A 27,926-nucleotide genomic window follows, 5' to 3' on the forward strand; every position below is an offset into this window, starting at 1 on the left:
GCGAGGGGTCGACGAGTGTTGAAAAGAAGGGCCGGGAGTGGGGTTGCGTGTGCATCCCGGGTAGAAAGGGAGGCAGGCGGTGACGAAGGGGAAGGGATCGCTCTTCGTTGGACGGAGAGAGCGGATACGGTGCGGGAAAGAGGGAGGGAGAGGGAGAGAGAGAGAGAGAGAGAGTGGGAGGGGGGGTGGGTGGGGGAAGGCGACGTCGGAGGGGGTGTGTGGGTCGGGTAAACGCCACCCTCCGCGAGAGGGTGTGAGTGTGTGCGGGTACGTGTACGGGTGCACAGCCGCCCCCGGGGGTTTCCCTTCTTCGTTGGCTGGCGCGCAGTCGAGCAACCCTGTGCTGCTCGCCAGCTCAGTTGCCCATCGCCGCGACGACGACACGGTTGCGCCGCCACTACCAACACTCGGACGTTATCCGTACCGGGACTAGCCCTCGAGAGTAAACACGTTGCTTCTCTCGTCTTTGGCCACGTTACGTTTCCTTCGTTCGGCTCGAGTTTCCAGATACCGATAGATAGATAGGGAGGGAGGGAGAGAGGGAGAGAGAGAGAGAGAGAGAGAGAGAGAAAGAGAGGAGAGAGAGAGAGAGAGAGAGAGAGAGAGAGAGAGAGGAAGGCATACAACATACACGACCACGACCCGGTGAAGAGTTTAGCATCGTATACTTTACTTCGGGTCCGATCTTGGGACCCAAGCTGTGGTGGTGCTGTCAGTGTTATCGGCTTGAAGCCGACGACGAATCTTCGCGATTTTACCGGTGTGCACGAGTTGTCGAGGAAAGGAGAGGAGAGAGGGAGAGAGAGAGAGAAAGAGAGAGAGAGAGAGAGGAAGAGGAGACGCACGATAGAAACACGGTGAGAGGATCGGGAGAAGAAAGAATGGAAAAGGAATCGGAATCGGACGTTGGACGTTGCTCTTGATCTCCGTCCTAGGGATATTGGCCGTCTCGTCTCGTATGAGATACCGGCGGAAGAGTCTCGGTGCACGAGTGCCTTTCCTGTCGACCGAGAAGGATATAGCGGAGGCGGAGGACGGAAGACTCCGTTGTCCTTGAAATTCGATCCCAGCGCGAGGAGAATGAAAGAAAGCGGTTCCACGAATTTCCATGCGCATCGTTGAGAAGGTCGAAGGAGAGTTTTGTTCGGTGGCGAGGAGCGATGAATAAACCCGTCACGTGCTATCTCGAGGTTGAATAGAGAATTCCTGGACACGGAGATAAGGCCCTGATTCTCTTTGGACGAGTCTCTCGGTTTAATGCTCGAACGAGCGATGAACCCAGGAATCCGTACCTGATCACAACGAAACCGCAATTCAACGAAAACAGACTTAGGCGAAAGTGTGAGGTTAATAAACGCGTAGTTTTCTAGAACAGTAGATGTGTTTAAGTGCGAAACGAAGTAATACGAGATAATACGAGGTCGCGCCTCGTACGAGAGAAGCCGATTTGTTTCACGAGTCGTCGCTCGCAGGTTGCCGTCGCTCGCTGCAACTTGTCCCGAGTGTTTCTCCGTTCGACGGATCGCCGGCTTCTCCGTCTTTACAACGAAGATAAGTTAAATTTAACCGTCACTCGTAAACAACCCTAGCAATTCCGATCGACGAACGAACCATCATTTTCAACACGCATTTTCGATGATGGAGATCTATGAAAACACTTAGAACCGATGACGGGTTGTTCCCCGTGAGTCAGTTTCCTCGACTTTATCGTTGTTGACATTTTACAGAAAATCAACTTTGAACCGGTCGATTAGCTATCGTTTCGTTCAGCAAGCCTATGCGGAGTAGAGATCGGTTTCCCTTCTATTCTCGAGTCAAGATAGAAAAATATTCGCGAAAACGATGCGAGTGCTCGCCGCAAACCGTCGGATCTCGAGCAAGCGTTATGTCAAGGCCTAGCCACGCCGATACCCTCGTTCTTTTCTATTCCTTCGTTTCACCGATCAAAGAAACAGAATCCAGTTCCACAATTTTTGATCGTTCGTAAACACATCGAGCACAGTTCGAACGAAGCTCAACGAGAGTTCTTTCTCCGACATCTTACGAATCTTAAAAAAGAAGAAAGAAAGAAAGAGAGAAGAAAACAAAAGTTCCTACGAATCGAGACTCGATACGAAAACGGCAACGAGAAAACAACTATTCGAAACTATTCGTTCGAATAGGTGGCCAGGCGAGAAACAACGATCTTCTTGAAACTTTGTTCTTTCGAAACGAGTCGACGCTCAAACATGCGCCACTGACCGGGGGAAAAGAAAAAGGAAAAGAAAAAAGAAGGAAAGCGCGAAGAAGGGATCGAGATCGTAGAATCGCGCTACATTTGAACTAAAAATCTCCGAGAATAATGAAATAATGCCGTTTTGAGACGCGATAACGATCGAGAAAAACGCAAAGATGCCGCAGCGGTCGCCGTTCGCGATCCAGGAGCTGCTGGGGCTGAACGGTACCGGAAACGGAAGCGGTACCGATCGCGGCTCGCCCCAAGGATCACCGCCGGCCGGCGTCTCGGCCGTTTCTTACGCGCCCACGGCGCCTCATCACAAGCTATGGGACTACATGCCTAGCCTGACCAATCATCTGGGCAATCTGGGGAATCTTGGGAATCTGGGCAACCTCACGGCCTCGCGGATGGCCTATCTGAATGCGCAGGCGGCCGTCGCCGCTGCCTTCCTGCCGCCGCCCCACCCCCACCCCGCGCACCACGTACCGCATCATCAGGTACATCAACCGGGACAACTTCCGGCCTCACCGGCCGGTGTCAACGTGCATCCGGGTGCACACGCGCAGCACGTACTTCCGGGTACCGCGGTCACCGCGAACCATCATCAGCACAGTCCGAGTCAGCACACGCCACCCCATGGTGAGTTATCATCCTTAATATCGTCCATTCTTTCTTTCGCCCTCACATTCGCATGAAATTATTCGACGGAGCTAATTTAATACAGTATTTCGAAATAGAAGGTTCGAATAGAAGATCGGATGTTGTACGGTTGTTGCAACAATAGCGTAATAGTTTCTCTTTCATTTTCCAAAAATTATGCATGCGTCGTGTGTTTATACGTGAAATTTATTTAACGCGTACAATCTTATTAGACGCGTACGATCGACCATCACCACAGTGTCACGATTGAAAAATATCACGATGGAAAAGAATTTTGATTACTTCGATCGATGAATTGGCCGGGCTATTTCATTATTAAGTTTCATTAAGATTAAATCGTTAAAAAAATTGTTAATATCCAGGTGGCTAGCTGCGCGCCATTCAACGATCCCTTAAGAAGGAAAGTGTAGCATTTTCCACGGGGGAAATGGCGAATTTCTTATTGCTCGTTCGTTCAAATAAGAGCGTGGACCGGTGGAACAACATTGAGCCGCGTGGCGAGGCGACGTTAATGCGTCATTATCATTAAAACTTGCCCCGTTTATTTATAGATGACGATTAAGATGACATTGTTTCCATCATTCCATCGTTTCGCTCGCGAGCCCGTGCCCCATTGTACTTGGACAATTATAACCGTACCATTTATTCCACGAATGGAACCTCTAACTGTTTCATTTTCATTCGGTGTGCACGGAGGAGGGGCAAGGGAACGAAGAATTGATAATTAATTTTACACAACAACCGTGCGCGGGTATTGTGACCGGGTAACAAGCGACCACTCTTGGTTCAATCTTAACACGTTCGTTAAGACCTACATCTTGGCCGTGGGTAACGCGCGGATGCTGGAAACGCCGGATCCCCGTTCCACAAGGAACAAGGATCTTAGCAGCGTCGTTACATCTCGCCTCTCTCCTCCTTACCTGGACGCGAATTTTTCACAATAATAGCGAGCTGAACTTTTGAACGACGAGAGGAGACGTGAACGCGTTTCGCCACGCCGCTATACAAACCGCACTTCCTTTTACGACACGGTTGCTCCTTACACCGGCGTGTACACACACCGGGGTGTACGTGGAAGAGAAAGAAAACCGAGAAACCAATTAAAAAACCGCGTTGCCTCGATTCCCGCTCCCATTGATCCCCCTGTTCGCCAACTGTTAACGAACGGTTCGCAACCGATTCGTTCTTCTTCATCATCATCATCATCATCATCGTCGTCGTCGTCGTCGATACGTCAACGTGGTAATAAAGCATTGATCGGCAATCAGGGGGATTGCTTTTCAACCTTTAGACAAGGATGAACCCTCACGTGTCGGTCGAAGTAAATTAATAGGCGTATCGTCGTCCCACCGTGAAACGAGCACTTAACGTGCCACTTACGGATATCATTTAACAGAGAGCCACTCAAGATCGTGTTACCGAAAATCGACGAGGCGACTTTCCTCCTCGTGTATCCGAGCAGACAATTCTCTTCCTCTCTCTATTGTAGTAGTTTGCCAGTTTTCGCCTATTTTTGGGAAAAAGGAACAGCTGACCATCGGGGCTTCACGCCCCGAAATGAAATCATTGCGTCGAGTTGTTTTACGGTACAAACAACTCGAGGTTGCTTGACCAACAGCTGCGACCCACCCGATAAACTATTCTTCTAACAACGGTTCTAGTAATAAATTGTACCGAGAATTGAAATTTTCGCGAACACGGAAAGGTGGGAGGAGAGTGTTGAGCGATTGGCAAAGAAATCGCTCAAATCGCTCGTTGTTTTTAGGGGGATCAACGTCAGATACGTTAGATGAGTCGGAGAGAAAGAATAAGGCAAAGAAAGAGGGGTAGTACCGGGGTGAGTGCACTGTGGGAATTGAATATTTTTGTCAGAATAATCCCCAACGTTATGAATAATTAGTGGTATAATGAGTTGAGTGTTGGGCAGACCTGCAATGTCTCACCAAAACACAAAGAACCTCGACAAAACGTAAAAATGGCCGCACTCGAGCAAACTGTTCTCAACTTGCACGGACGAAACCTCACGGAGTTTCGTTTATATAAGATTCTTTCTCTCTCTCTCTCTCTCTCTCTCTCTCTCCTTCTGTTTTAATTATTATACAATCGCTAGCTTTTAAAATAGTACTCGTGTTCGCGGAATCATTCGAAGAGGAAGAATTTCGAGAAGAATTAATTACGTTCGTTACAACCGGTTGAAAAAAAAATTGTATCTGTAAAAAACTCGATCCAATACTCCAACTCTTCAAATAATTTAGAATTAGATCGAAATAGAAATTTTTGATTTTGAAATAAATCGAAGAATATCGAAATACCGTTGGATATAAGGAGTGTAAAAATTGTTTTTTTCGTCAAAATGGTATTGCGATAATAAACACGATGGTCGGAGCAGCGAGTAAATTTTATCCGTATAACGAATTTTTTGAGAACGATTTTCGGGTGTCGGGTTCCCGGTGCAGCACAAAGGATCTGCCCTTCCATTCAAACGTCACTCTAGCACCTCGTCTTACAGTACGCATTTATTTGGCGCACTTCATTCGTTCCTTTTTGTCTTAAATCTTGGCCAGACTTAAAGACGAGAGCACAGAGCGGGCAACCGCTCGATTCGTTCCCGATAATAATTATATCGATCCTGTTGTGAGATCGATTACGCGAAACGAAAGTTTGAAAATTTCGCATCGATCTGTGGAATGGCCCTCGTCGATTCTTCGGCCGTCGATCAACGATCTTTTGTTCCTCCCTCACAGATAGATTCTTCTCGAAAATTCGTGGTACAAATACAAAAATATCGAACGTTGTTGATATTGGACGAGAATTCAAAATTTCCAGATCGAGGGAGACAAAGACGTACATTATACTCTTATAAATAAGAGATCAATCTTTTGCTTTCCAAAGAAGAATCTTTTTAATACTTATTCGAAAACGCGTGGTTAATTAAGAAGAAGTTTCTCCAATGAGAAACGCGTTCGTGGAGAGAGAAATTACAACGAGACGCGACTAGAAGAAAATTACCGATACGTGGGTAGTATATATTCGGTTGTAGGTACGTGAGGATTAAATAGGCGATAGTGAGGAGGCGACGAATGTCGTTCGGGGATGGTAAATGGCGTATGATCGATTCGCTTGGCACCGCGTTAATCGGTGGTGGTGGAGAAGGAAAGGGGGGTCGGAATGCAGGAACTGTGCGGATCGCATTGTCTAAAAATTCCGAGATTCGCGCCGGTTCGAGGCTTTGCCTTTCCACCGGCTTGTACACCACCTCGTCTCTCCTCCTCGCTCCGCTTTTTTCGGTTCGTTTGAAGTTGGCAATCAACTAGATTGCCTATCAACGCCTGAGAAGTCTCCTTGCACGCTCCCGTCGGTCCACTCCTTTTCTTGCTCCCACACTCTCTCCTCCTCCTCCTCCTCCTCCTCCTCCTCCTCACCCCTCTCTATCGCACCCTCACACACGGCCACGCGACAACACGCGTTCTTCTTCCTTTATTCCCTCCACGCTCCTTCCCTCCCGCACCACCTCGTCTTGCTTTCGCCACGGCGCCGCCTCGATTCTTCTTCTTCTTCTTCCTCTTCCTTCCCTCTTTCTTCCACTTTCTTTCTTCCGCCCCTCCTTATCTCGCCTCCCTCCCTTCCTTTCCTTTCTTTCTTTCTTTTTTCTCACGCTTGATATCGTCCCGGTAACACATCTCCGCGAAACGATTCCGCAAAACGTGGCGCAATCGGTCCTCCATTGTTCCCGCGTACCCCTTTCATCCGAGGGACTGGGAAAAGTGTGCCGAGTTTTTGCACACCGCCTCGTCGAGGATTCCCCCCGTCGTAATCGCCGTTGACCCGTTACTTTGCGTTACCATTCGATAAATTGGAAGAGTACAAAGAAGAGATTCGAAGAGTATCGAATCGAATCGAGTCGAGTCGAATCGAGTGATTTGCGAATCGGAAACGAAAAGTGGAGGAGGAGGAGGAGGAGGAGGAAGGAAGGAAAGAAGGAAGGAGGGAATTGGCGGGTTGATTCGTCACGCCTCTGACGGAACGGAATGGCTTCTGACGGAAAGTCGAGGAACGAGTGGAAAAAAGGGAGAAACAGCGGGCGATCGGAGGGCTGGCGGGGGAGTAGGAGGGGGTGGGGGCGGGTGGCGATGGTGGAAGCAGGGGATAAGGGGTGCGGCCTGTAGGCGCAGGTCGATACTGATTAGTACTTCAAAGCGGCTTGAACGCGAGCCCCACGCGCTCCAGCATCGACGAGGTGGATTTGTGACAAAGCAAGCGCCGCCACTCGAGCAAAAAATCTTGAACAAATTAGCGGATTATGAATCCGACTGGCTTTGTTTCCAGGAAAGTGGTTGCAGACACGTACAAGAGACTCGCGACACGAATACGTAGCGAGCCCTCTGTTCCTCCTGTATTTTTCATCGCGTTTCGCGCTCCTGTTTCCTCCTACGTACGTGTACGTGTTGCGGCCGATTTTGCGCGATCACGTGTGCGTAAGAGCCGCTGCAATTCAAATTAGCCCACTAGGCTACACCTCTCTTCAAACCGATACCGTGCGAGTACGGTCGAGAACGGGAGGCGTGAACGCTTTTCTTCCTCGACGCTTCTTCCTACCCGCGACGCCTCTTCAAACCGCTATTCGAATATTCGAATATCTTCTCGTCCCGCTCCTTCTCCACCTTCTTCATCTTCTTTCTAGCGCAGTAGAAACGCGACTCGAAACGGATATCCCACGCTTTCGATCTCGATCTTGTTTTTTTTTTTTTTTTTTTTTTTTTTTTCTTTTGATTACGCCGCGCCTAAACGAGGGAAGGAAAATTGAGAGGGGAGGAAAGATTGAAATTTCGTGGATTCGACGACTCGAGAATTGATCGATTCGCGTCGAAGGGAGGGGGCGAAAAAAGGTAGACGCGCTGGCTACTCGTTCAGTGGCTTATGCAACTGCGAATGCAAATTAAACGAAATTAAACAGTTAATTAAAGTAGCGGCACCCCTCTCCCTCCCCCCCCTCTCCCCCTCCCTCCCCCGGGGAGAAGTTAATTGAGATTCTTGGGAGATTTGTCGCTCGGAATGTCTTAATTTAGTCCCTTAAGCGCCCTAACTCGCCTTAACAACTTAGAATAATTGGATAACACTGGCAGGGCGTGCTCACCGTCAGAAGTAGGAAAATTCAGTCTCTCGTCCCCGAGAGGCTTCTTTTTCTTTTTCTTTCTCTTTTTTTTTTTCCCCCTCCCCCATTTTTCTCTCGTTTTTCTTTCTTTCTTTTTTCTCTTTCTATTTTCCGCTTAACGTATCACGTTTCATACGCTCACAACGTATCTCTTATACATTCTTCTTTCCCCCTTCGCCTCGATCCGTGCAAATTAATCGTCTCACGATCGCGAAAGTCGGTTTCAACGCGATAGAAATATCTATATATATCGCGATCACGGTTCGTTCGTTCGTTCGTGCGAAAAAGCGAATTCTCGTTTTCCCATCGATCGTGCGGCCACAAATTTCCCCGATTCGGTCAGAAACGAGTTTATCTCATTACACTCGGGCCGCGGTGTCAATCATACGACCCTCTCCCGTCTAATCGTGTAATCCGCTCGAACAAACCAATCCGGGAATGCGAGGAAAATCTCTCCCTCCCTTCCTCCTATACTTCTCGGCCGATTACCCGCGGAAAATACGAAATGGCTATTCGATACAAATCCAAAAGTGGTCCGTTCCATCGTCCTTCTATTATCCACCACGACGATCGCGAGAAAGAAAAATCTTCTCCCCTTTTTTTTCTTTCGTTCTTTATCGATATTAGATTCTATCGATCGACTTGATGACTCTTTCTCTTCTCTTCTCAAAGAATCGAACGATGAACGCTTTGCGCTTCGAAAAAATGTGTCGATCCATGAACAATTTTCATCGCGAGAAAACTGGACACGATTCGACGACTGAGAAGGAAATCCCCTGATGCGTGGTCGATTTCGTTGCTTTAATTATTTAATTTCCCGGTAAGTAAATTGGATCGGTGCTGGTCTCCTCCTCCTCGTTCGATGGAAAATCCGGGAACGGGATTATCGACGGACAAACGGTATCGATCTACCGCCCCACCGTACAAAGTCATGCGCGCTAACAGGCCGGGTAAGCGTGTTTCACCATACCGTAAACTCGGAGGGCATTGTTCGAAGGTGTACGCGTAGGCGATGGTAGGCGACTATCAATCGGCCTTTTCGCGGCTGCTACTCACCTCGTAAATTTTCACCCTTTGACACGCGCCTAATACGGGAGCCCCTCTGGGGTCTGCACGAGGCTCGAGCCGCGTTACGCACGGCAATACTGCGTCGGCCGACGTCGCTCTCTAACCCCTCGGGAGTTGCGGGACGTTAATGAAATAACACGGGAATTAGTCTCGGACATTACCGGCAAACTATGTCCATTACCGTACACCACTTTGCCTCCAACTTTCTGCTCCTCGATATTCCTCGTTTCGTCCACCATTCTGTCGATCGTGGCCGATCCCACAGTGGGATTAGTCGTTAATTAGTAGTCGATCTGTCGTACTTCTTCTCTCCGGGAGGGTTGCTCGATCGATGCGCAACCTCGCCCAAATTAAAGGAAATTGAAGGTAATTGTAGTTATCGAGGATGAGACGCGACGTGGTTAGATGGATTGCCGGTCGGAGATCTCGATATCGATGGAACGTTAACGTCCGGTGGTTAACACGGTCGAAGGTTAGCCGCGAGTTAAGCGCGAGACGAGGGTGTGTGTGCGTGCGTGTGTGTGTGTGTATACATCACTGGGTCAAAGTAATTGAAAATACCGTGCGGGTTTATGCGAGGTAGAAGTCGATTACGCGAGCCTCGTCTCTATGCCGTATCACGTCCCTTTCCTCCACGTGCACGTAACTAATTTCACACTCCGGGCGGAAAAGTAGGAGGCGGGTGTGGAGACTCGTCAACGAGCCTCTTTTGTCCCCGCCTAGGTCCCTTCAAGAATTCTAGTGTAAATCCCGCCACGTCACTCGGTTCTTTGTAATTCTTCTTTGCTTTCTACCTTTGCTTCGGCCACCACCACCACCGCCAGGAAAAACGCCGTGTAACAGTTAAATATTCGCGAACAACGGAGACCGCTAATTGCTATCTTCTTCAAAATTATATACACACACGTGTCGCTTTAAAGGCGAAGAAAATTCAGCGGACGAGAGGAGTTTAAGCGCGGATCGGTTGACCTCGAAACGAAGGAATAAAATGGTGGTCGGGTCGAAGGGACGAGGCGTCGACTTAACGTATCGCGACGTCTCTCGATGCCTGCGTAAACGCGAGCACGATCGTCGTGTATATACGACGTTGGATCGTATATATATATATGTGTGTATATATATATATATATGTATATACGTATATATATATGCACATATATGTATATGTGTATATATATATATATATAGCGGTGTTAGCGTGTAACCGGGCTTTCAAGCGAACGACCGTAAGTCGCTCAAATTGGTATGGATTTCCAGTCCAACACCTCGATTGTCCCCTGTGAAGAGTGCTTCGCGAGCATACATGAATTCACGCCTCAAACACACGCGCGCGGCCGTAGTCCTCCGCTTTCCCTCCCTCCGTCTCTCTTCCTCTTCCCCGATCCCTCACCCTCTCCCGCTTAGCCAACGTCAACCCCGTGCTTTCTCCTCTCGCTCTTTCACCCGTTCCCGGGAATCGGTTTCGCTTTCTCGCACCGAGAGGAGTCGCGAGCGAAATCTTACCGCTATGAATGGGCGACGAGAACACGGGCGGGTTTCACACGCGTGTGGACGCGTGTACGTGCACGTAGCGGCGGCAGCCACGAGGAGTCTTGATTGCGTGCCGGTGAATGCGTTTCCACCCGTTCTCTCTAAGTAGCAGCTCATTCCGCGATGCTTGCTCTCGCGACTTGGAAAACGAAGGTAGCTTCTCGTGGTTGAGCCTCTTCGAGCCTACGAGTGCGTGCGTGCGTGCGACTCTGTGCTTCGCACACAGTCTTTCTCACCCCAACCACGACCAACCACGAATCTCGCGATAGAGTTTATATTTTTAGCTCCCGTCGACGCGCTCTTTTCACAGCCCGGCGTGGATACTTCTCCTCCTCCTCCTTTTTTGCTATTTACGCCGGTAATTATTTGTCGTTCAGTTGGCGAGCCCGATTACCGAGTGCTCGTTATCTGGAGCATCAAGAAACGCAACGGGCAACTCGTGCTCGCGAGGGCTAATTACTCGTCTCGTCGCGTCTTTCCTTCAATTTGGATATCCGTCCGTCGTGGTAACAGCCGGCCCGTGAGAATTTTTTCGACGAATTAAAAAAAAGAAACGAAAGAAAGAAAGCGAAGGACGCGAAGGAGTTTGAACTCGGCTCGACTCGACTCGACTGAAATTGCCGAAGGAAATTGCGGTGCGTGTTGGAGCCGAGACCGAAGGGAAACGTTCGGTTTCGGGGGTAAGAAAGAGGGCCTGAGAAGGAGGAGGAGGGATGGACGTCTCTTTGAAGGAGTAACCACAAATCCTAGTATAATACTAATAGGCCCATAATAGAGTCAATAGGGCTTAGCCGCGCGACGACAATGAGATCCTGTCAAAATACAGCGGGTAACACGAGACCTAGGAAGTGGATTTTTCTCAATAGAAGGCCCCTGTCTTGTCACCGGTGGCGCGGGCCGTGCCGAGCATTGTCGTTTTCGAAAAATCCGAAACCTTCCAGCAGCGCGCGCGATTGGGGTTTAAGTTTCACCGGGATTCCGTGAAAGAGAAGGAACGAGCGGAGGAAAACCGGGATAATACCGGAATATAATGGCCGGTGACACGCGTTCCTTCCATACTTCCAAGTGAACAATCATCGCTCTCTGTCGCGATCCTCGCTTCCCTTAAACGTATCCCGTCCAATTTCCACCGCTTTCGTCGTTTTATAAAGTATACCTACCTCGTCGTATTCTCTTATTATATACATATATATATATTTATAAAATTTCGAAACCATTTCCCGAAATTCACTCGAACGAACGACTATTAAATGTAATGGCCAAGTGTATGGAAAAGTATATCAAGGAATCCGTGCTCCACATTCGCCATCGAGGTCTCTCTCTCTCTCTCTCTCTCTCTCTCTCTCCTCGACTTCTAAGGCTTGTTAAGTGTTCCGACGTTGGAGCATACTTTTCTGGGTTAATTTATCAAACAAACGCGCAAACTCGGCGCAAGCTCGGCATCCCCATTTTAAGACGGCGGCTCGTTAAAGTCGTTTGAGGGTGGAGTTCCGCCGCCCCCGGTGGCCGCCAGCCACCGCGTAACTACCACCACGGTAGTGGAACGTCGGTGTCGAGGCGGCAGCCACTCTCACGAACCCGTGTTCCTGAAACGCGAACTTTGCCTTCCCTCTCGCCCCTCCCCCATCACGCTCTTTATCGCTCCGCCGACCGGAGGCGAGCCCTAACCTTCTTAGGAACGCGGGAATCTTTTTCAACCCCTGTTTTTCACAGCCGTCCGCGGCAACGAACGACGTGGGAACGACGGCTTTATTAGAAAATGGCCGTGGCGTGCGAACGTCTTAATCCCCGTTGGAAAACTTATTTTCCATCGGTGGAAAAGAGGGATTGTATCTGTCTGTGTTGCGCGCCTGCCACAACTTTCACAGTAAAAGCGTAAAAAGCGGTCGTGGCGGGCGTGGCGGGTCGACAAAGTGAATCAGAATCTCGGCGCGCGATTTTGTTTTCCGTGCGTTGGGCAATTAAATCGCACGGCCACGGCTACGCTAACGAGTGAAATGTGGAGCGGGGCGAACGAGGCGCGCACCAACCACACCGAACGCCTGCGCCTGCCAAGGATCGCGCGCTTTTCAAAATTGCCTTTAATTACGAATATCGCTGTTGTGGCACCGTCGTCGGGATACTCGTCACTCGTTAAACGGCAAATTATGGAAACGCAATAATTAAGATCGCACGCGTTTTCTACGATATTATACGCTCTGCAACTACCGCCACCGCCACCATCACCACCACCACCACCACCACCGCCACACCATCATCACGTTTCGTCCAGCCTGTCTTTTATCACTATCGTCGACGACGATCAAACTTCTAATCGAGATTAACTCGGGAACATTCGACTTTGGGTTAAATTAGAGCTAAACTCATCCGATATTAATAACAAGGTAACCTGGATCGTGTCTGCTCCCATGTGGAATGGATCGTTGTGTTGTTTCTTTTTTTTTTTCTTTTTATCACGAGATTTTAATTAATTAAATTACAGTTAATTCCGATCGAATCATTAAGGGTAACGCGTTCGAGTCGACTGATATACGTACATACGCGCGCGCGCGTGTGTGTGTGTATCTCCCTCTCTCTGGATCCCAAAGGCCATTCAGATCGGATGAAAAATGTCTTACTAGTCGCTAATGAAATAATTGTCGGGTTAATTTCGCGATGTCGTTAATCAGGGTCGAGCGTCGAGGCAGCCACCCTTTCGAACTGCGTTCTACAGAATTCTGGTTAATTTTTAAATGAAATTTCATTTCGCGAATACTTAGCCGCAATACGTTCGCGTTATCTTTTCTCTCTCTCTCTCTCTCTCTCTCTTTCGTACACATTTTTAGAATCTTTCGTATACACTCGTAACGGATTATAATTACGACGAATATTTTTCCACGATAATTTGTGCAACCTGAAATGTTATTCGCCAACTAAAAAAATTCTTCGTCGAATAAAATTTTCGTAACTCGTAATTCTGCTCTGTATAGGGCAATTTCAATAATGTCGTGTTTTTACGAGATATGAAATCCTATTATTATTATTGCGGCCATATTCTTATAACCGATGCGGAAAAATCGAGAGATTCGTATGTGAACCGTTCTTCAGGATTATTGTTAATAATGTGTTTGAATTTGACATAGTTGGTGGCGTTAGCATCGCCTGTACGATCCATCGATGGATATGCGTAGCCCGTTTATCTTGAATCGCGTGGTGGAGATCAATTGTCTATTGTGCCGGTATGGCCGGCTTCGAAAGCACTTCGTTGTGCTAACTAGAATCATAGCTACTCGTTATCAACGTTAATTTAAATAGCGCGTATCTCGTTAAACGATAAACTAGTAGACGTAAACGTTGACCAAACTTTGGTGGAAAGAATGCACGAATGTTAAATCCATCTACATTGCTGCGCCGTTGTATAAAAAGTATGCAATTTTTGTTGTTCCAGGTTTCTCTCAGTCGAAGAGTTCGTTCTCAAACACGAGCCCAGGTAAGCTTTGTTAAAATACCTCGAAAGTGCGCGTCATTGAAACGACATCTTTGAATTCTCTCGTCTCAGAGATTCCAAATAACCGGGAGGGAGGGGGAAACTCGGTTCTGTCCATTTTCGCCGAGAGATCACTTTTCAGAATTTCGACGAGGCGAATCCATAAAGACGCGCAAACGACCGTGCAGAGGTTACGACGCTTTTTCGCTCGAGTTATTCGCCGCGCTCCACTCTTGCCATCTAACCTAGCTCGATATTTATCAGGGGTCTTGATGCACTTGAAAGCAAACAAACGCTTGCTCCGTGAATGGACCGTTCGCGATTTTCATTTTGAATCGAGATGGAAATTGAGAAACGTACTCGCGTGTAACTCGTCGATGCTCGTCGAAATTTCGACGAGTCGAAATTTACGAGACGAAAAAAAAAAAAAGAAAGAAAGGTAAAGAAAACGAAGTGTCGAGAGCAGTGATGGCTTGCAAATTAAGATACGTAACGAGTATCTTGATCGTGATGACAGGGGTAGCATCGTTCATACACACGATGACGTCATATGGGACTGGAAAACTGATTACGTATTCATGCCTGCGATGATTCCGATTTTTCCGAGCCATTAAGCCCCGCTCGCTTAACCCGCAAAACGATGTCGCTCGAAACAAGGGACGACAGGTTGAAAATCATCTCGTTGGACCGTATCGTAGACGGGGCTTGGGTCGCGCGCGTATTTCTTCCCCTGTGATTAACGCGTATTTCTCCACGCGAAAATGCACAATATGAATCTGGTGTGCAGCGCCAGATTCTCAGGTAAACGAGCAATCGTGAATAATTTCTCAGAGTTTTTTCTTCCCTCCACCGACCCTTATATTGAATTTCTTGTCAAAATATTTCGAGAAATCGAGGATCCCCGCCACACCCTCCCCTATTCGAGCGCTAATCGGTAACGGGATACTTTCTCTTCTCCTCTAGAAACTTGATTCTATCTCCACGCCTACCGTTAAAAATCTAAATCGTTGCTCTTTGAACAACGATTCCATTCTATTCTCCTCTTCTTTCTCTGCCTAAAAATGCCTCGCGAGATACCGGTTCAATTACGCTTCGTTTCTCGCGGTAACAACAACAACAAAAATTGGAATGCAAAGAAGATGTATGGTACGAAAATGAAAAATGAAAAAGAAAAAAGAAAAAAAGAACAGAGAACAAAAGGAAAGAGAAGTGGAATCTTCCAATTACGAGAAATATCCTCGTTTCCTCGTGTTGAAAGTGCGTCGTTAAGACGGCATCCCTGGAAGACAGGGATTTTATTGGCCGGCATTTCCGTTGCGTCAGCGGAACGGTTTGCCATCAGGATTACGAAGGATTCCGCAAGGAACGAGAGAAAGAGAGAAGGTTTTCGTAACGAGCAGCTTTCCGACAGAATTGGTTGTTTTAACAACTGCGCGCCACTTTGAGCCCGCCAAGAGGACCCGTGTCGAGGGACGTGGAAAAGGATAGGAGGGGAGGGTGGAGAAGGAGAGAAAATACGCGGTTTTCGCGAAGACACGGCGCCGAGTCTACAAGCCGCTACCGTAATAGTCCAATTTGCCGGCAAAGGAAAATACCGGAGGATTCTGCGAAAGGAAAGAGAGAGAGAGAGAGAGAGCGGCGTGGCTTCCGGGCTGGCAACGCTCAGAAAAGGCCGGGAGACGGAAAATTGGAGACGCGGCGAAACACGGAGCGTAGAGGGGAGCCTTTTCGTGGAGGACAGTTTCCGCGAGGATGCCATCATACTTTTCCAACAGCTCTGCTTCGCGATAACCAACACCGTGTTAATTACACGTGTATATATTTTTCTCGATGGAAAGGAAACTGAAAAGGAAAGGAAAGCGTTCGAACGTTTTAGTTTCCAACGAGAGTTTTATCGTACTGGAAATTTATCATCGAGGACTAAATCGATTTGGCGGGATGAACGGCGCCTAAAGTATCATCCCTCTCGATACTTTCGTCGCGCAAGCTCGAATGGATCGAAGAAGGGAGAAAACGAAGGGAATTTTCTTTTCGGAAAATTGTATTCATTGATATCTCGAAGTTTGATGGATCGATGTCGTTCTCGTTTAACCTCAACGAGAGGTTTTTTTTTATGTTGAAAAATAGGGGAGAAGAGGAATTTTAACTTTTTCTATTTTATACAGATAAAATGCATTCTTGATGGATAATTCTCTACGAGACTTGTAAAAAGATTAGAAATTGTAGAAACTTCGTTTCGGTGTCTCGGATGCTTCTCGGATTATCCCAATGTCCGATCTAATCATCTTATTTCCCTCGATGTAATTTCACCGTTGAACGTCTGACAGTTGGCGAATCGACGGAAGGAAATTGAGGAGCGCGAAGGGAAACTTATGTTAATATTTTGAAAGGTGAGAAGCTCGGGAAAGAAACCGACGAGGAGGAGATTAAAAGAGCGAATATTCGAGCGTGTTCGTAATCAGAGGCAGGCGGAGAGAGAAAATGGGTCAGAAAATGCGAATTACTTTCTTTCATGTGGATGAATGAGATAAACCTATTAAGTTGATGGATACGATCGATCGATCGATCGATCGAGACGATAAGCTAAAAATAGCCGAACGAAATAAATATTCGATACGGAAAGCGAATAATAGAAAGAATGGGATGAAAGTCAAAGTTAGTAACAAGAAGAGGGGGGGAGAGAGAGGTTTATGGAGAATATTTTCCGTGGATTGAAGAAACGATGTGCAGCGAGGCGAAGAAGGAACCGAAGGTAGTCGATTAATAGAGGCGCTCGAGTGGACCGGTTTACAGAGATTTTTGTGGTAAAAGGGCTCGATTTCAAAGAGGCGGCACCTTCATTCAACGACAGGCGGAGTCGAACGGTTGTTGACTGTTCGCGAAAATAGTAGTAGACTCGTTCGAGAGAGCTGACTATTACGATCGAAGAGTATTCCTCGGTGAAATTCCTCGGAACGGAACGGAAAATTTTCGAAGCGTGGATCGAGAGAAAAAAGGGCGAAGAGGTGAGAAGCGTTGGTGGCCGAATCGCATCGACACTCTCTTTTCCACTTCGAAGGATGGAAGGTCGAGGAACCGTGCGTTTGTGCGGTTTGTTTCGTAATTAATTGTCACTCGTCGTCGTTCAGAAGAAGCGAAAGGAAGCTCGAGGAAACAATTTAGGTGGTGGCGAGAAACTGGTGAAGGGAGTGGAAGTGTGAAAGAGGGAAGGAGAGAAAAAAAGGAGAAGAAAAAAAAAAAGAGAGAAAGGAAGGTGGAATCGCGCGAGGGTTAAGCGCTACAAAGGGGTTAACCAACGATTCCTCGATTCGTCGCGTAAGAGATATTCTCCGGTTTGAAACGGGTGAGCGGTAAATCGGAGAAACGGGCGCGCTTCCTCCTCCGCGGTCCTTTCTTGCTTTTTCTTTCGGTTCACTCTCGTGACCGATTGTACCTATCATAGTGGCTCGAGATGCGCGTGTGTTCCCATACATCTCCTTTCATTCGAGAGACTCGAGAGAAGAGAAGTGGGTGGACGATGCCTGGCTGGGGTGTCGCTAAAGACAGACAAAGAGGGGTGGGTTGAACAGGCGCGAGGGAAAGCGAGAGAGAGAGAGAGAAAGGACGGAGCGCAGGCGAGGAGAAGAGAGAGAAAAAGTGAGAAAGCGTGGAGGTGGTGGCGGTGGTGGTGGTGGTGTCGGAGAGAAGAAGCGGATGGAAAAAGAAGGGGGGATGAAAACGGGGTATGAGAAAGGTGAAGAGGGAGAGAACGAACGAAGGAAGGAACGAGAGAACGAGCGAACGAGCGAACGAACGAACGAACGAACGAACGAACGAACGAACGAACGAGAAACGGGTGGTGGCGAGGGCTGCCACGTCGGAGGAGGCAACAAAGATATTAATTAAGAATTAACACGCGTACTGAAACCGCCCTTAATTAGTAACAGTCAGTGCCTGGAGCAGCGGTTTGTCTGCGCGAACTTGTAGCACCGGGTGGTGCAGGGTAAACATGGGGAATGAATTGTAATCAAAAAACATGCCACCAGATAACGCGTAGTGTTTCGCGAGAAAGAAAAAGAAGGAATAAAATTTATTTAAAAAAAAAAAAAAAAAAAAGAAGAAGAAGAAAAGAAAAGAGGAAAAAATATTGTGGCTGGGGAAAATGAAAGGGAAAATGAAAAAAAAAAGAAAAGAGAAAGGGAAAGGAGAGAACGAATTTCCTTCGATCGCGCGCGATCAACGAGCGTGTACGATGATGGCGTTTACGTTGAAACGAAGTTTAGAACGCGAGGACAAAAATAGAGGCGAGCGCGAGACTCGCGTGACGAAGGCCAAACGACGTAAAAGAAAAGCCTTCAAACGGTTTTCACTCGTGTCATGAAACATTTGCTTTGATTACGAGCCGGAGCTCATTAGCACCGTAATAACGCGAAACGCGGGTTTGAAACACCGTGAAGGAAAAAACCTTAGAATCGGAGCGTATATAATACCGAATGGAAGAAGAAGAAGAAGAAGAAGAAGAATTTCTTCGCTCACGAGCGGAGCACGTGGTGGAACCATACTTTTCCATCGATTTATCTCGCTCGATCGATAAAAAAAACGCGATCTCTTTCTGGGAAAAAAGAATCGTAAGAGTATGATGATGATGATGATGATGATGGTGATGACGATGAGCGCGTAGCTCAGATTTTTCTTCGCTTCGTAAGTGAACGAGGAAAAAAACGCGATGATCGATTCTCCGATGATCGACGAGACGAACGAGCTTGGTTTCTTTCCGGGCGCGAGGCTGGCTCATTTTCAACGGGGCGCATTTAGAGGACGCAGCGGCGCTGGTCGAGAGGGCGTTCTACTTCGAATTTCTCTACCGCTACTTACATACATTCAGAACGCAATTATGGCGGGGCATAATGAAACCCTTTCTAATAACCGGTTAAATTCATCTTTCGAATTGAATAACTTAGAGGCTGAATGAAAGGACGCTTATTTTTTAATAGGAACTCGTTACACACGTTCTTGCCTCGCGTGGATTTAGCAGTAGTCTCACCAGTTTTTAGCGAGCCAAACTGCGTTCGCACTTTTAACGCCGCGTTCTGAATAGAGGTCATTAGCTTCGCGATCGGCTCGTCATCTCGACCACAATTTTCTTCCCGATAGAAATTTTTTTGGAAGCGTCCCTTTGTCCGCTTTCGTGGCTATTGGCCGGGACGCCTCGAAACCTCGAAGCCAGGATCGATGCGTAGTGCCTATTGCGTGTGGAGCACGTGAGTTCGTGACGTCATCGACCGGAGGCCATTTTGACTCAGCTGGTCCCGACAAAAAGCGGGACGCCATGTCCTGCGAGCTTGACAATGCAACGAACAATGATCCGTGCACGCTCCACGAGCACACGGGAATTTCACGTCACACACCGATTTACACGCTCGTACATTTTTGTCAGCGGGCAGCCACGTAACGTAGAAATTTCGAACCCTTTCCCGATCGAACGCCGATCTACGCCACAAGAAGAATACTAGTCGAAGAAAGAATAGAGTAGTTATTCGCGACGGATGGAGCGGGAGAAATGGGACGTTGGCTCCGTAACTTTGGAAATATTTTGACAGAAACGGGGGCGTGGTGGTGGTTTAATGGACCCTGGCAACCATCCAATAGGGCAACGTTTCGACGATCAGAGAAATTTTGTTCTTTCCTCGTCGAGAGGAGGATCTGTATGTATGTCTCTGTATGCCGGCTCCCCGTGAGAGAGGGTTTTCGGTTTCATTCGGGGCACCACTTTGAAGCGATACAAACCGGCGGACGAATAAATATTATGCGGGTGAAAAATGTGCTTTCGTGAACATCCAGGCATCCTCGACTCCTTGCGGTAGGATTGTGCCGATGAAAAGGGGTTGGGGGTGGCGCGCGAGAGGAGAAGCCCTCTCGCTGCCGTTCGTACAGATACAGTGGCTACATTGTGGGTTTAGAGGCCCATTGTGCGACGCCAACACGGGCATTGTCGTCCTTTTTCGAGGGCCGGAGATTCACACCTTTTCACCGCTGCGATTTTCCACGATGGGCGCGTTCCATTGAGCGGAAGAGGGCGAGCCTCGTCCCGTTGGTAGGGATGAAAGATCGGTGGAGGGAAAGGAAAGGAAAGGAAAAAAAAAGAGAGAGAGAGAGAGAGAGAGAGAGAACGGATAAGAACTAATGCCAAGGAACACGGAACCGCGTAGGATACTCGCACGAATTTATCACGCGGCACGATGGGGTTACACGAGGCGTCTTTCTTTCGACCGACGTCGATGGGTCGGTTGAAATGAGAAAGACAATGGTCGCTGTTTAAAACGGGGTGTTGAGGATGTGAGAGCTCTTCTGGATTAAATTTCTTATGGTTCTACGTTTGAAAGACAGCTTTACCAGTCTTGCCACCGGGTTGTTGACGCGTTCCTTCAATTAAAGAAAGAGATCATCGTTGCGTCGTACGTTGCGTCGATGACACGATGCGTGACGCGTCGTGATACAGATTTCTGGATGAAACTGCTTCGTGCTGTTTTCATTTTTCGAGCTTCCCCATATTTTACACAAATACGGTGGATACTTACATAAACGTTATTCGATAGATCGTAAATTAATCGATGCACGGATCGATATCTTAACAGCTCCGCGTTCTCCCGTCCGTGGATCCTCTGGAATCCGTTAATTGCACTAATTTCAATAAATTTCCTTCGAGGAGGTGTATTTCCCGGGATCCTTATGAATTTGTAAGCAAAGAAATTTGAAAGATTGCCAAGTCTCTCTTCTGGAAGGGACAATTAGACTCTTCTCGTTGACCTTGAGGGGAGTCAACGAGATGGTGAGGACCGATCGTTAAGTTACCTGGTCCCTTCCTTTCCTCAACCTTTCTTTGTCACGATTAGACAACTTTCCGCTCCTTCGAATAATGCCTCCATTTACCAATTCAAACTTGCCGCCATATACACGAATATTTAATTTTTTTCCTTTTTCTTTTCTCTCTCTCTCTCTCTCTCTCTCTCTCTCTCTCTCTCTCTCTCTCTCTCCCTTTAATTTCCATCCTCTTCGAAAATCTTTCCTCTTCGTACATTATTCATTCTCTAATTAATTTTTTCGTTCTTTATTTTCCTTATCTTCTTTTCTATTTTCTTCGAATCTTTTATCCCTTTTAACGAGAAATATCGACCTACGAGCCAATCGAGCTCGATGGAAAAAAGAAAAAAGGAAAAAAAAAAAAAGAAAGGAAGGAAGAAAGAAAAGACGACAGTTTTGGAGGTGACAGTGGAGGAGACAGGGCGAAGGAGTAGTTTAGTCGAGAAACTAAATTTAGGTCGACATGTGCGGACGCAAGTTTGTCTGGCGCCAAGGAACAAAATATGTAGTTCGGCTACAAAAATATTGGGTTACTTCGAAAACAGTCGGCAGTCAACACTTCCCTGAAGCGTTGCATGTGTTTCCAGCAAGGCAGCGACTCGGCTCGGTTTGCCGAATCGAAAGAGGGCATCCCCGAGAGATTTTCTCCATGGTGGAAAAACTTTTCTCGTGGCCGAAGCGGGACGAGCGCCGTTTAAACGCGATTCGTATCGGTGGTCGCGTCGAGCAAGAAGCGGAACAATTTGTCGCGAGACGGCCGATTCGGCGGACAAACGCAAAATGTGACTCGCTATTGAAGATCTGTGAAGTCTGCACAGCCGTGGGACGATTAATTGCGCCATTGAGCGTATCGCATTGCCGGTATTATTGAATCGAGCGTAGCCCGCCACTCGGAGAATAATTATGAAATCATTCACTCGTGGAACAATTTCAAGCCGTAGCTCCGCTTTTCATTTAATTCCCGATGTTTAGTCGTTCTATTTTCAAAGGGTGCTCGCACGCCATTGTTAACTCGTGTCACTGAATCGATTCGAACCGGAGCTTCCTTTATCTCTCCTCGCTTTTCCTCCTCTAAACAGAAAATTGTGTCGATTATTAAAACCGACGACGATTCAACCGACAACGCGTAATTTGTCGCCGTTCCCGTCCCCGCAGGTGGGAAACAATAAGTAAGGGAATAAATATTGCAAAATAGAAGTGGTAAATGTTGGTTGATAAAAAAAAAAAATTGAAACGAAACACGCGCGTTATATCGCGTTCCCCGATATAAGTGATATTTTTGTCCAAGAGTGGTGGAACGCTGGAGCTTGGCGCTCTCCAATTATTAGAACCCCAAGCAGTGCTGTAACAAGTTTGCGACCCTCGCGTCTCCATCGAGAACGGATTTGGAAGGGGTTGACTGAAAGCTCGCCTCGTACTCGCTGCCACCGTACATGATCACGCGACTCTTATGAATACCGTAAATTTTACGCGATGTTGCCGACAATTTCGCCCGATCATCAGCATAAAATCCACTATCCCCGCTCGCACGGATATTGCCAACCCTCCCTCCATCCGCTCAGAACGCCCGCCAACGCCGGGATTTAACGCGGCTGCGCGGTGCTCGCGGACGAGTTTGCGCCGATCCCGATCCATCTCGCGTCCGATCGAAACGGATTCGTTTGTAGCCACAGTTTTCGGGCGGACAATTATTCACAGAGTGGTGTTTCGGCCACTTAGTCGGAGCGCGCACCGAGTTTTAACCAGCCAGTTTTCGTGTCCCATCGTGTCTCGGATTCTTTCGCCGTTCTCTAATTAAAAGCTCGTCTACTTTCGCGAGCGTTTCGCTCGTTTCGAGAATTAATTCGTCCCGTTATTTTCCGATCTCGAGAGAAAAAAATTGGATTGGACGAAAGAATTTCTGGAAACCGTGGAAAGAAAGAAAGGACGCGTTATGCGTGTATTAACAGCAGTATTGGATACCACCGTTGTCCGGGAAAATAACGCGGGAACGAGGGGCGCGCGCGGTGGTGGTGGTGGTCCGGTATCGACGTCCCCATACGTCTGGGTCGGAGCAGCTACGGTAAATTTTCCACGATGCTGCCGGCAATTTCAGCAGCGGGTCATCGGCGTAAAGTCGATGCTCATTGTAAGCCCCGGCCTGGTTCACGAGGATGCTAGCAGACAAGAGCACCACCACCACCAGTGGTGGGTGGACGGGAGGAGGTTGGCGAGGGCACGAGAGAGGAGTTAATGGGGACGAACCGTAGAAGTGGCTATAGTCTAGAACCGTGTTAGGGCCAGGGCCATTAAGCTTAATGACATAATGAAGTAAATGGCTGTGCATGCCATGCCACGCCGGAGACTATAGCTTATAACCGCCGGGCCTCCACCCCCGCGCAATATACCGCATGCCAGGAATTCCTGACTTATGCCGCCACTGCCCAGTCGAAAGGGGTAGCCCGGCATGGGGGCCTCCTCCCATTTCTCTCTTCCCTCGTCCGTTCCTACTTCGATCTCTCTTTTCTTTCTCTCTCTCCTTTCAACCCTTCCTCGCCGAGGAGCGCTGCCTGCTGTTTCTCCTCCCAAACTCCTTCCCTCGTCGCGTGTGTCGCTAGATTACGTAAAGGGATTGCCGTTGCGACGCAAAATCGCGCGACGCCAACTTCTGTTTTCCCGGCAATCGCCAACAACGTCTCTCCCTCTGCTCTCCCTCCCTGCTTTTCCGGGAGACGATTCGGCAAAAACCGCGCAACCTTCTCCTCCCCCCCCTCCCCCGACCCTCTTGAATTTCCTGCGGAGGACTCGTAATTATGCGTTTCGTGCGCCGGCCGGGGTAAGCTCGTGCGCGCGTTAAGTATTTAACGTAATTTAGCAAAGGCTCGGCCGAGATGCAGAGAGCGAGAGATCCGGCCGCGTGGTGGATTATCCTCGGTGATATTGCGCGACTCATCTCTCTTGTTTGCCGCCCGCTTACTACACCTTTTCCTTTCACTACGGCTACGTTGCCCGCCAGCTTTCTCAAAAGATCCGCGCGTGGACCGCGAAACAAGCCTAACGCGCCGCTTCATACCACCGGCAATTCTACTATTAATTGGACGCGTGAATGGACGGCCAGCGAGTTTCGCGTTCGGAATCTGTTCACCATTCATCGTGACGTTCGTCTATGTTCGGGAATAGTGTTTTCGATTATTCTCGTTTTTACACGAAAATATCGGATATCCCGAAAATCTCCGTAGATGGAAATAGAAAATACTCCCCTCCAGAGTATCGAGAAGATGGACGAGAGCAAAGAGGAGACCTTGAAGATCCTAGGACGGAAGACTACTTATTTGTGCGAGCGAGTCGTGGAACAAAGTACGCTCGTGTAGGTGAAAAAAACGCGTTGTTTTCGGACGATCAACACTTTGCCCATTGTCCCGATCTGGCATTTGAATGCGTGGCCATCATAATATTCACACCATTCGTAGAGGGTCGAATTTCGAGCATGGCCGCACCGCGACCCACGGAGAATGGTACGGAGACAAACGTCGAAAGAAAACACGTTTCTGACCACGAGGTGTGAAGCCCCGTGGAAGAAAAAGAAAGTGAGAGACCCGCGCGGGGTAGTCGAGGGTAAGAGAGTCGAGGCGCTTCCGAGAAATACGCCCACGAATTCGTTATTCTACTTTTTTTTTCTTTTTCTTCTCTCTCTCTCTCTCTCTCTCTCTCTTTCTTCTTCTTCGGCCGCGTCCTATTCATTAATTATCGCCATTCAAGGGGGCCACGGCCTCCTGATTGTGAGGCCCGAGGATCGATGAAACGCGTTTCGCAGTAACCGTGATTAAGCCGTCGAGTTTTCGCGAAATAACCTGTCGGGAACTAGTTTTACCCGAGAACTTAATTACTGCTGTATTATGTACGCTGGATGCGCGAATCGGTGGCTCGAGAAACAACGTAATTCCTGCTGCTTAAAAGAAAACTCATCTCTCCTCCTCTTCCTCCCCCCCCTCCCTCCTCCTAGCCACGCTACCTACCTACTGAACGTTAATTATACGTCTTCGTTACCATTGTCGGACGCCTCGAACGAATCTGTATCCGAAATAATTAAGATCCATCCGAGATCCTTCGCGTGGATCCTCGCGTCGTGGATTCCCAACCTTGTAATTCGAATCGGTGATCATCGATCTCGATCGTGCGAGATGAATGGAGAATACGTGGACCGGGAAAAAAAAGAGATGGAGAGGGAGGGGAGAGAGAAATTGGAGAGAGAGAGAGAGAGAGAGAGAGAGACAAAAGACGCGAGTCGAATCGACTCGAGGTCTCGAGGGGGCGAGCGATCGAACCGGCCAAATTAATTCGACCCCGAAAACATCGTGGAAGCATTAGCAGCTTACCACCCTAAGCCGCCTCCCGGTCTGTTACAAGTGTTTTACAGCGTGTTACATGGTGCAGCAAAACTACCTAACGTTGAGGGTCCCTAATCTACCGAAACATCCCGAGGGATGTATCCAAGCATCGACTGCACTCGGATACGCTCCATTCGCCCTTTCGGCTATGTAAACGACCGCGCGTACATGTTTCACGCGCGCGATAAATAATTCTCGCCACGATGCATTTTTCATACCGGTTCGCGCCGGCATTTCGCACGGACGCGGTCCGTGCTACGAACGTTGGATACGATCAGTTTTTTCTCTTAGATTCCGTTCCCGCCTCCTTACGCTCGATCGTTTATTTTTACACAGAGATAAATCTTGTCTTCGATGGGTAAAAAAAATCTATATGTGTACAGTTTACAATCGAACTTGGATCCATTCGATCATTTCGTGAGAGATAATGTATTTTTTACTAATTGCCAATGACGGATTCGCCGAGCATAAGCGAGCATTTCGCAACGCGAACTTCGAAATAGAAAGAATTGTCACGATTTTATTATTCCCCACTCGCTGATTCACGGAAGAAGGATAGAGAGAGGAACGAAGCGGAGGCAGCCGTATCAAATTGACTCGTAACGTAGTTTTCACACAAGATGGAAGGGGGCAAGGTTATTTCTCATCGCGAATTCAGTCACAGGCGTGACTTGTGAACCGATCGATGAAAAAAGATTATTACATCCTTGCGTTACTCGTAATTCCCGGAAACTCTGGTTGGCCGAGAAAGATATTTATTAAGAAATTAGCGATCTTCCTCGAGCGAACGCGAGATATCTAAGTCGGTAATTAAATTCTCGAAAACAGTCCTATTGACGAGATTTACCCTCCCCCGGTCCTCGACTGTCCATTGCCACCGGGCGAATCTAATTTTTCACCCGATAATGAACACTCCCCCGGCCCCCTTCCCTCCCCCCGATACAAGGAGCGAAGCAACGACAAACTAGCATTTGTCTCGTTAATCATCCGGCTCCTTTCACGTCCTCTCCGCCCCCCCGTCTCGTTCCCGTTTACTTTAAGTTTCGTTTATAAAATGGCAGCCGAAACGGGGAAATCGCGCGTCGCCTCGGAGGCGGCGGGTCGTCTCATTCACCCGGCGACGAGGTAATTTCTCCCGATGAATCCACGAAAAGGCATTTATCCGTTCTCCGTGCCGCGAAAAGGGGCGGAAACGAATTTTCAATTACGAACGCACAAAAGGCCGGGTAATTCTCCGGGTTTAAAACGTCTTCTCGCCGGGTGCATAGCGGGCACCGATGGGAGGTGGGGGGTGTGTGGATAAGGAGAAGGGACGAACGGTGATGCCATGAAAAGATTTTCAAATTAAATTTCGGGATTAGTACCCTGGTTTAATACGGACAAGTGACGGCTGAAGACGTCCCAGGGGTGTGCTACGTGCTACCTTCGCCCGTCCCCCTCCCCCTCCCCCATGGGACAACATCGTATACACTGTGTAACAACGCGACGACGTTTCCTATCCCATCCCCTGGCCCTCGTCCCATCGCCTCTAACGCTTTGCGCCTTTCCATTTGCCCGATCTAAACTTGTTCCACCCTTCTCTCTTCGCTTCAGGCTCGTCGTTAATCGGGTCGCGTCCAGTTGCTCGCTCGTGTCCGAAACTGAAGAAAAACCAGCCCGAAGCGTGTCCGATCCAATTTCGATATTCCCGCGAAACAGCCGTACGGGATTAATCCGTGGAATAAAAGGAAGTGTCAACGCTTAACGTTTCTTCTCGAACGAGTCGTCGAGAATGATTCGCTTCGTTCTGGGAAAGAGAGGAAATAGGGAAATAAACGCGCGTTGGCCATGGTCGATGAGCATCGTTGGAGACGATTCGAGAGATGGTGGCGGCGCGGAGGCGGTGTCAGGGAGGATTAGAATATCAATTATCGAAGGAACACAGGTTTCTAAGAGGTTCTATTAGATGCAGTTTGGCGCGAGGCAGGCAGCCGGGCAAGGCCACGGGTTTAAGGTCTTAACAGCTACTAAAGCAAAAGCTCCTTCTGTCTCGCTCTTAAGCACGGAAAACAAGCCGTGTTAGACGAAGGGGTGTATTGAGGGCCGCCATTGGCTATCCACGCTCCTTTATTGCCGGTTGCCTGGTAACCGGCCTGCCACCGACACACACCGATGGCAACCACCCTGCAACCACCCTGAAACCCGACAGCGCCGCGCACACCCTCGCTTAGGAACTCGCAACCACCACCACCAAGTACCCGTCACCGTCTCTCCTCGCCACCCTCTCCGCGATGCTCCACGAGCCGATGCACGCACACACGCGTACGTGCACGCGCGCGCCCGCATTGGCGTTTTCTCCGTGTGCACGCACACGCGTATCCAGCGTCAACCAGCGTGAATCCAGCGTGGGGATGTGCGATGGAATCTTGGTGTAATCGGCTAGGGGTTGGTTTGTATTGGTGCGCGAAACAACCCTGCGCCCGGCCTCGAGGTGTACGTACGCATCGTGCGAATATATTTAGCCAGGAAACTACCACTGTTTTCACGCGAGAGAGTGTTTCGAGAGCTGCCTCTCCGGCTGGATCTGTGTGCGCGCACAAAGTCTCTCCTCTACTCCTTGCCGAGTAGACCGCAAAGTTTTCTCTG

At 48.5% G+C, this 27,926-nt stretch overlaps 1 protein-coding gene across 2 annotated transcripts in view; it reads left to right on the plus strand.

Annotated features, from left to right (window-relative positions):
* The first annotated feature begins 1,552 nt into the window (after nucleotides 1-1,552).
* The window catches only part of LOC100868741 (uncharacterized), a 50,078-nt gene continuing 23,704 nt past the window's right edge, over nucleotides 1,553-27,926 (plus strand). For both annotated transcript variants that reach the window (XM_086905266.1, XM_086905272.1), the window contains exons 1-2: nucleotides 1,553-2,857; nucleotides 14,056-14,097. In XM_086905266.1, the coding sequence (XP_086761392.1) occupies nucleotides 2,392-2,857; nucleotides 14,056-14,097 (508 nt within the window). In that variant the 5' untranslated portion in view covers nucleotides 1,553-2,391. The remainder of the gene's footprint in view (nucleotides 2,858-14,055; nucleotides 14,098-27,926) is intronic.

The sequence above is a fragment of the Apis florea genome, unplaced genomic scaffold, assembly GCF_048593485.1.
Source record: "Apis florea isolate Af1SG1 unplaced genomic scaffold, ASM4859348v1 contig_1615_pilon, whole genome shotgun sequence".
Taxonomy (NCBI): Eukaryota; Metazoa; Arthropoda; class Insecta; order Hymenoptera; family Apidae; genus Apis; species Apis florea.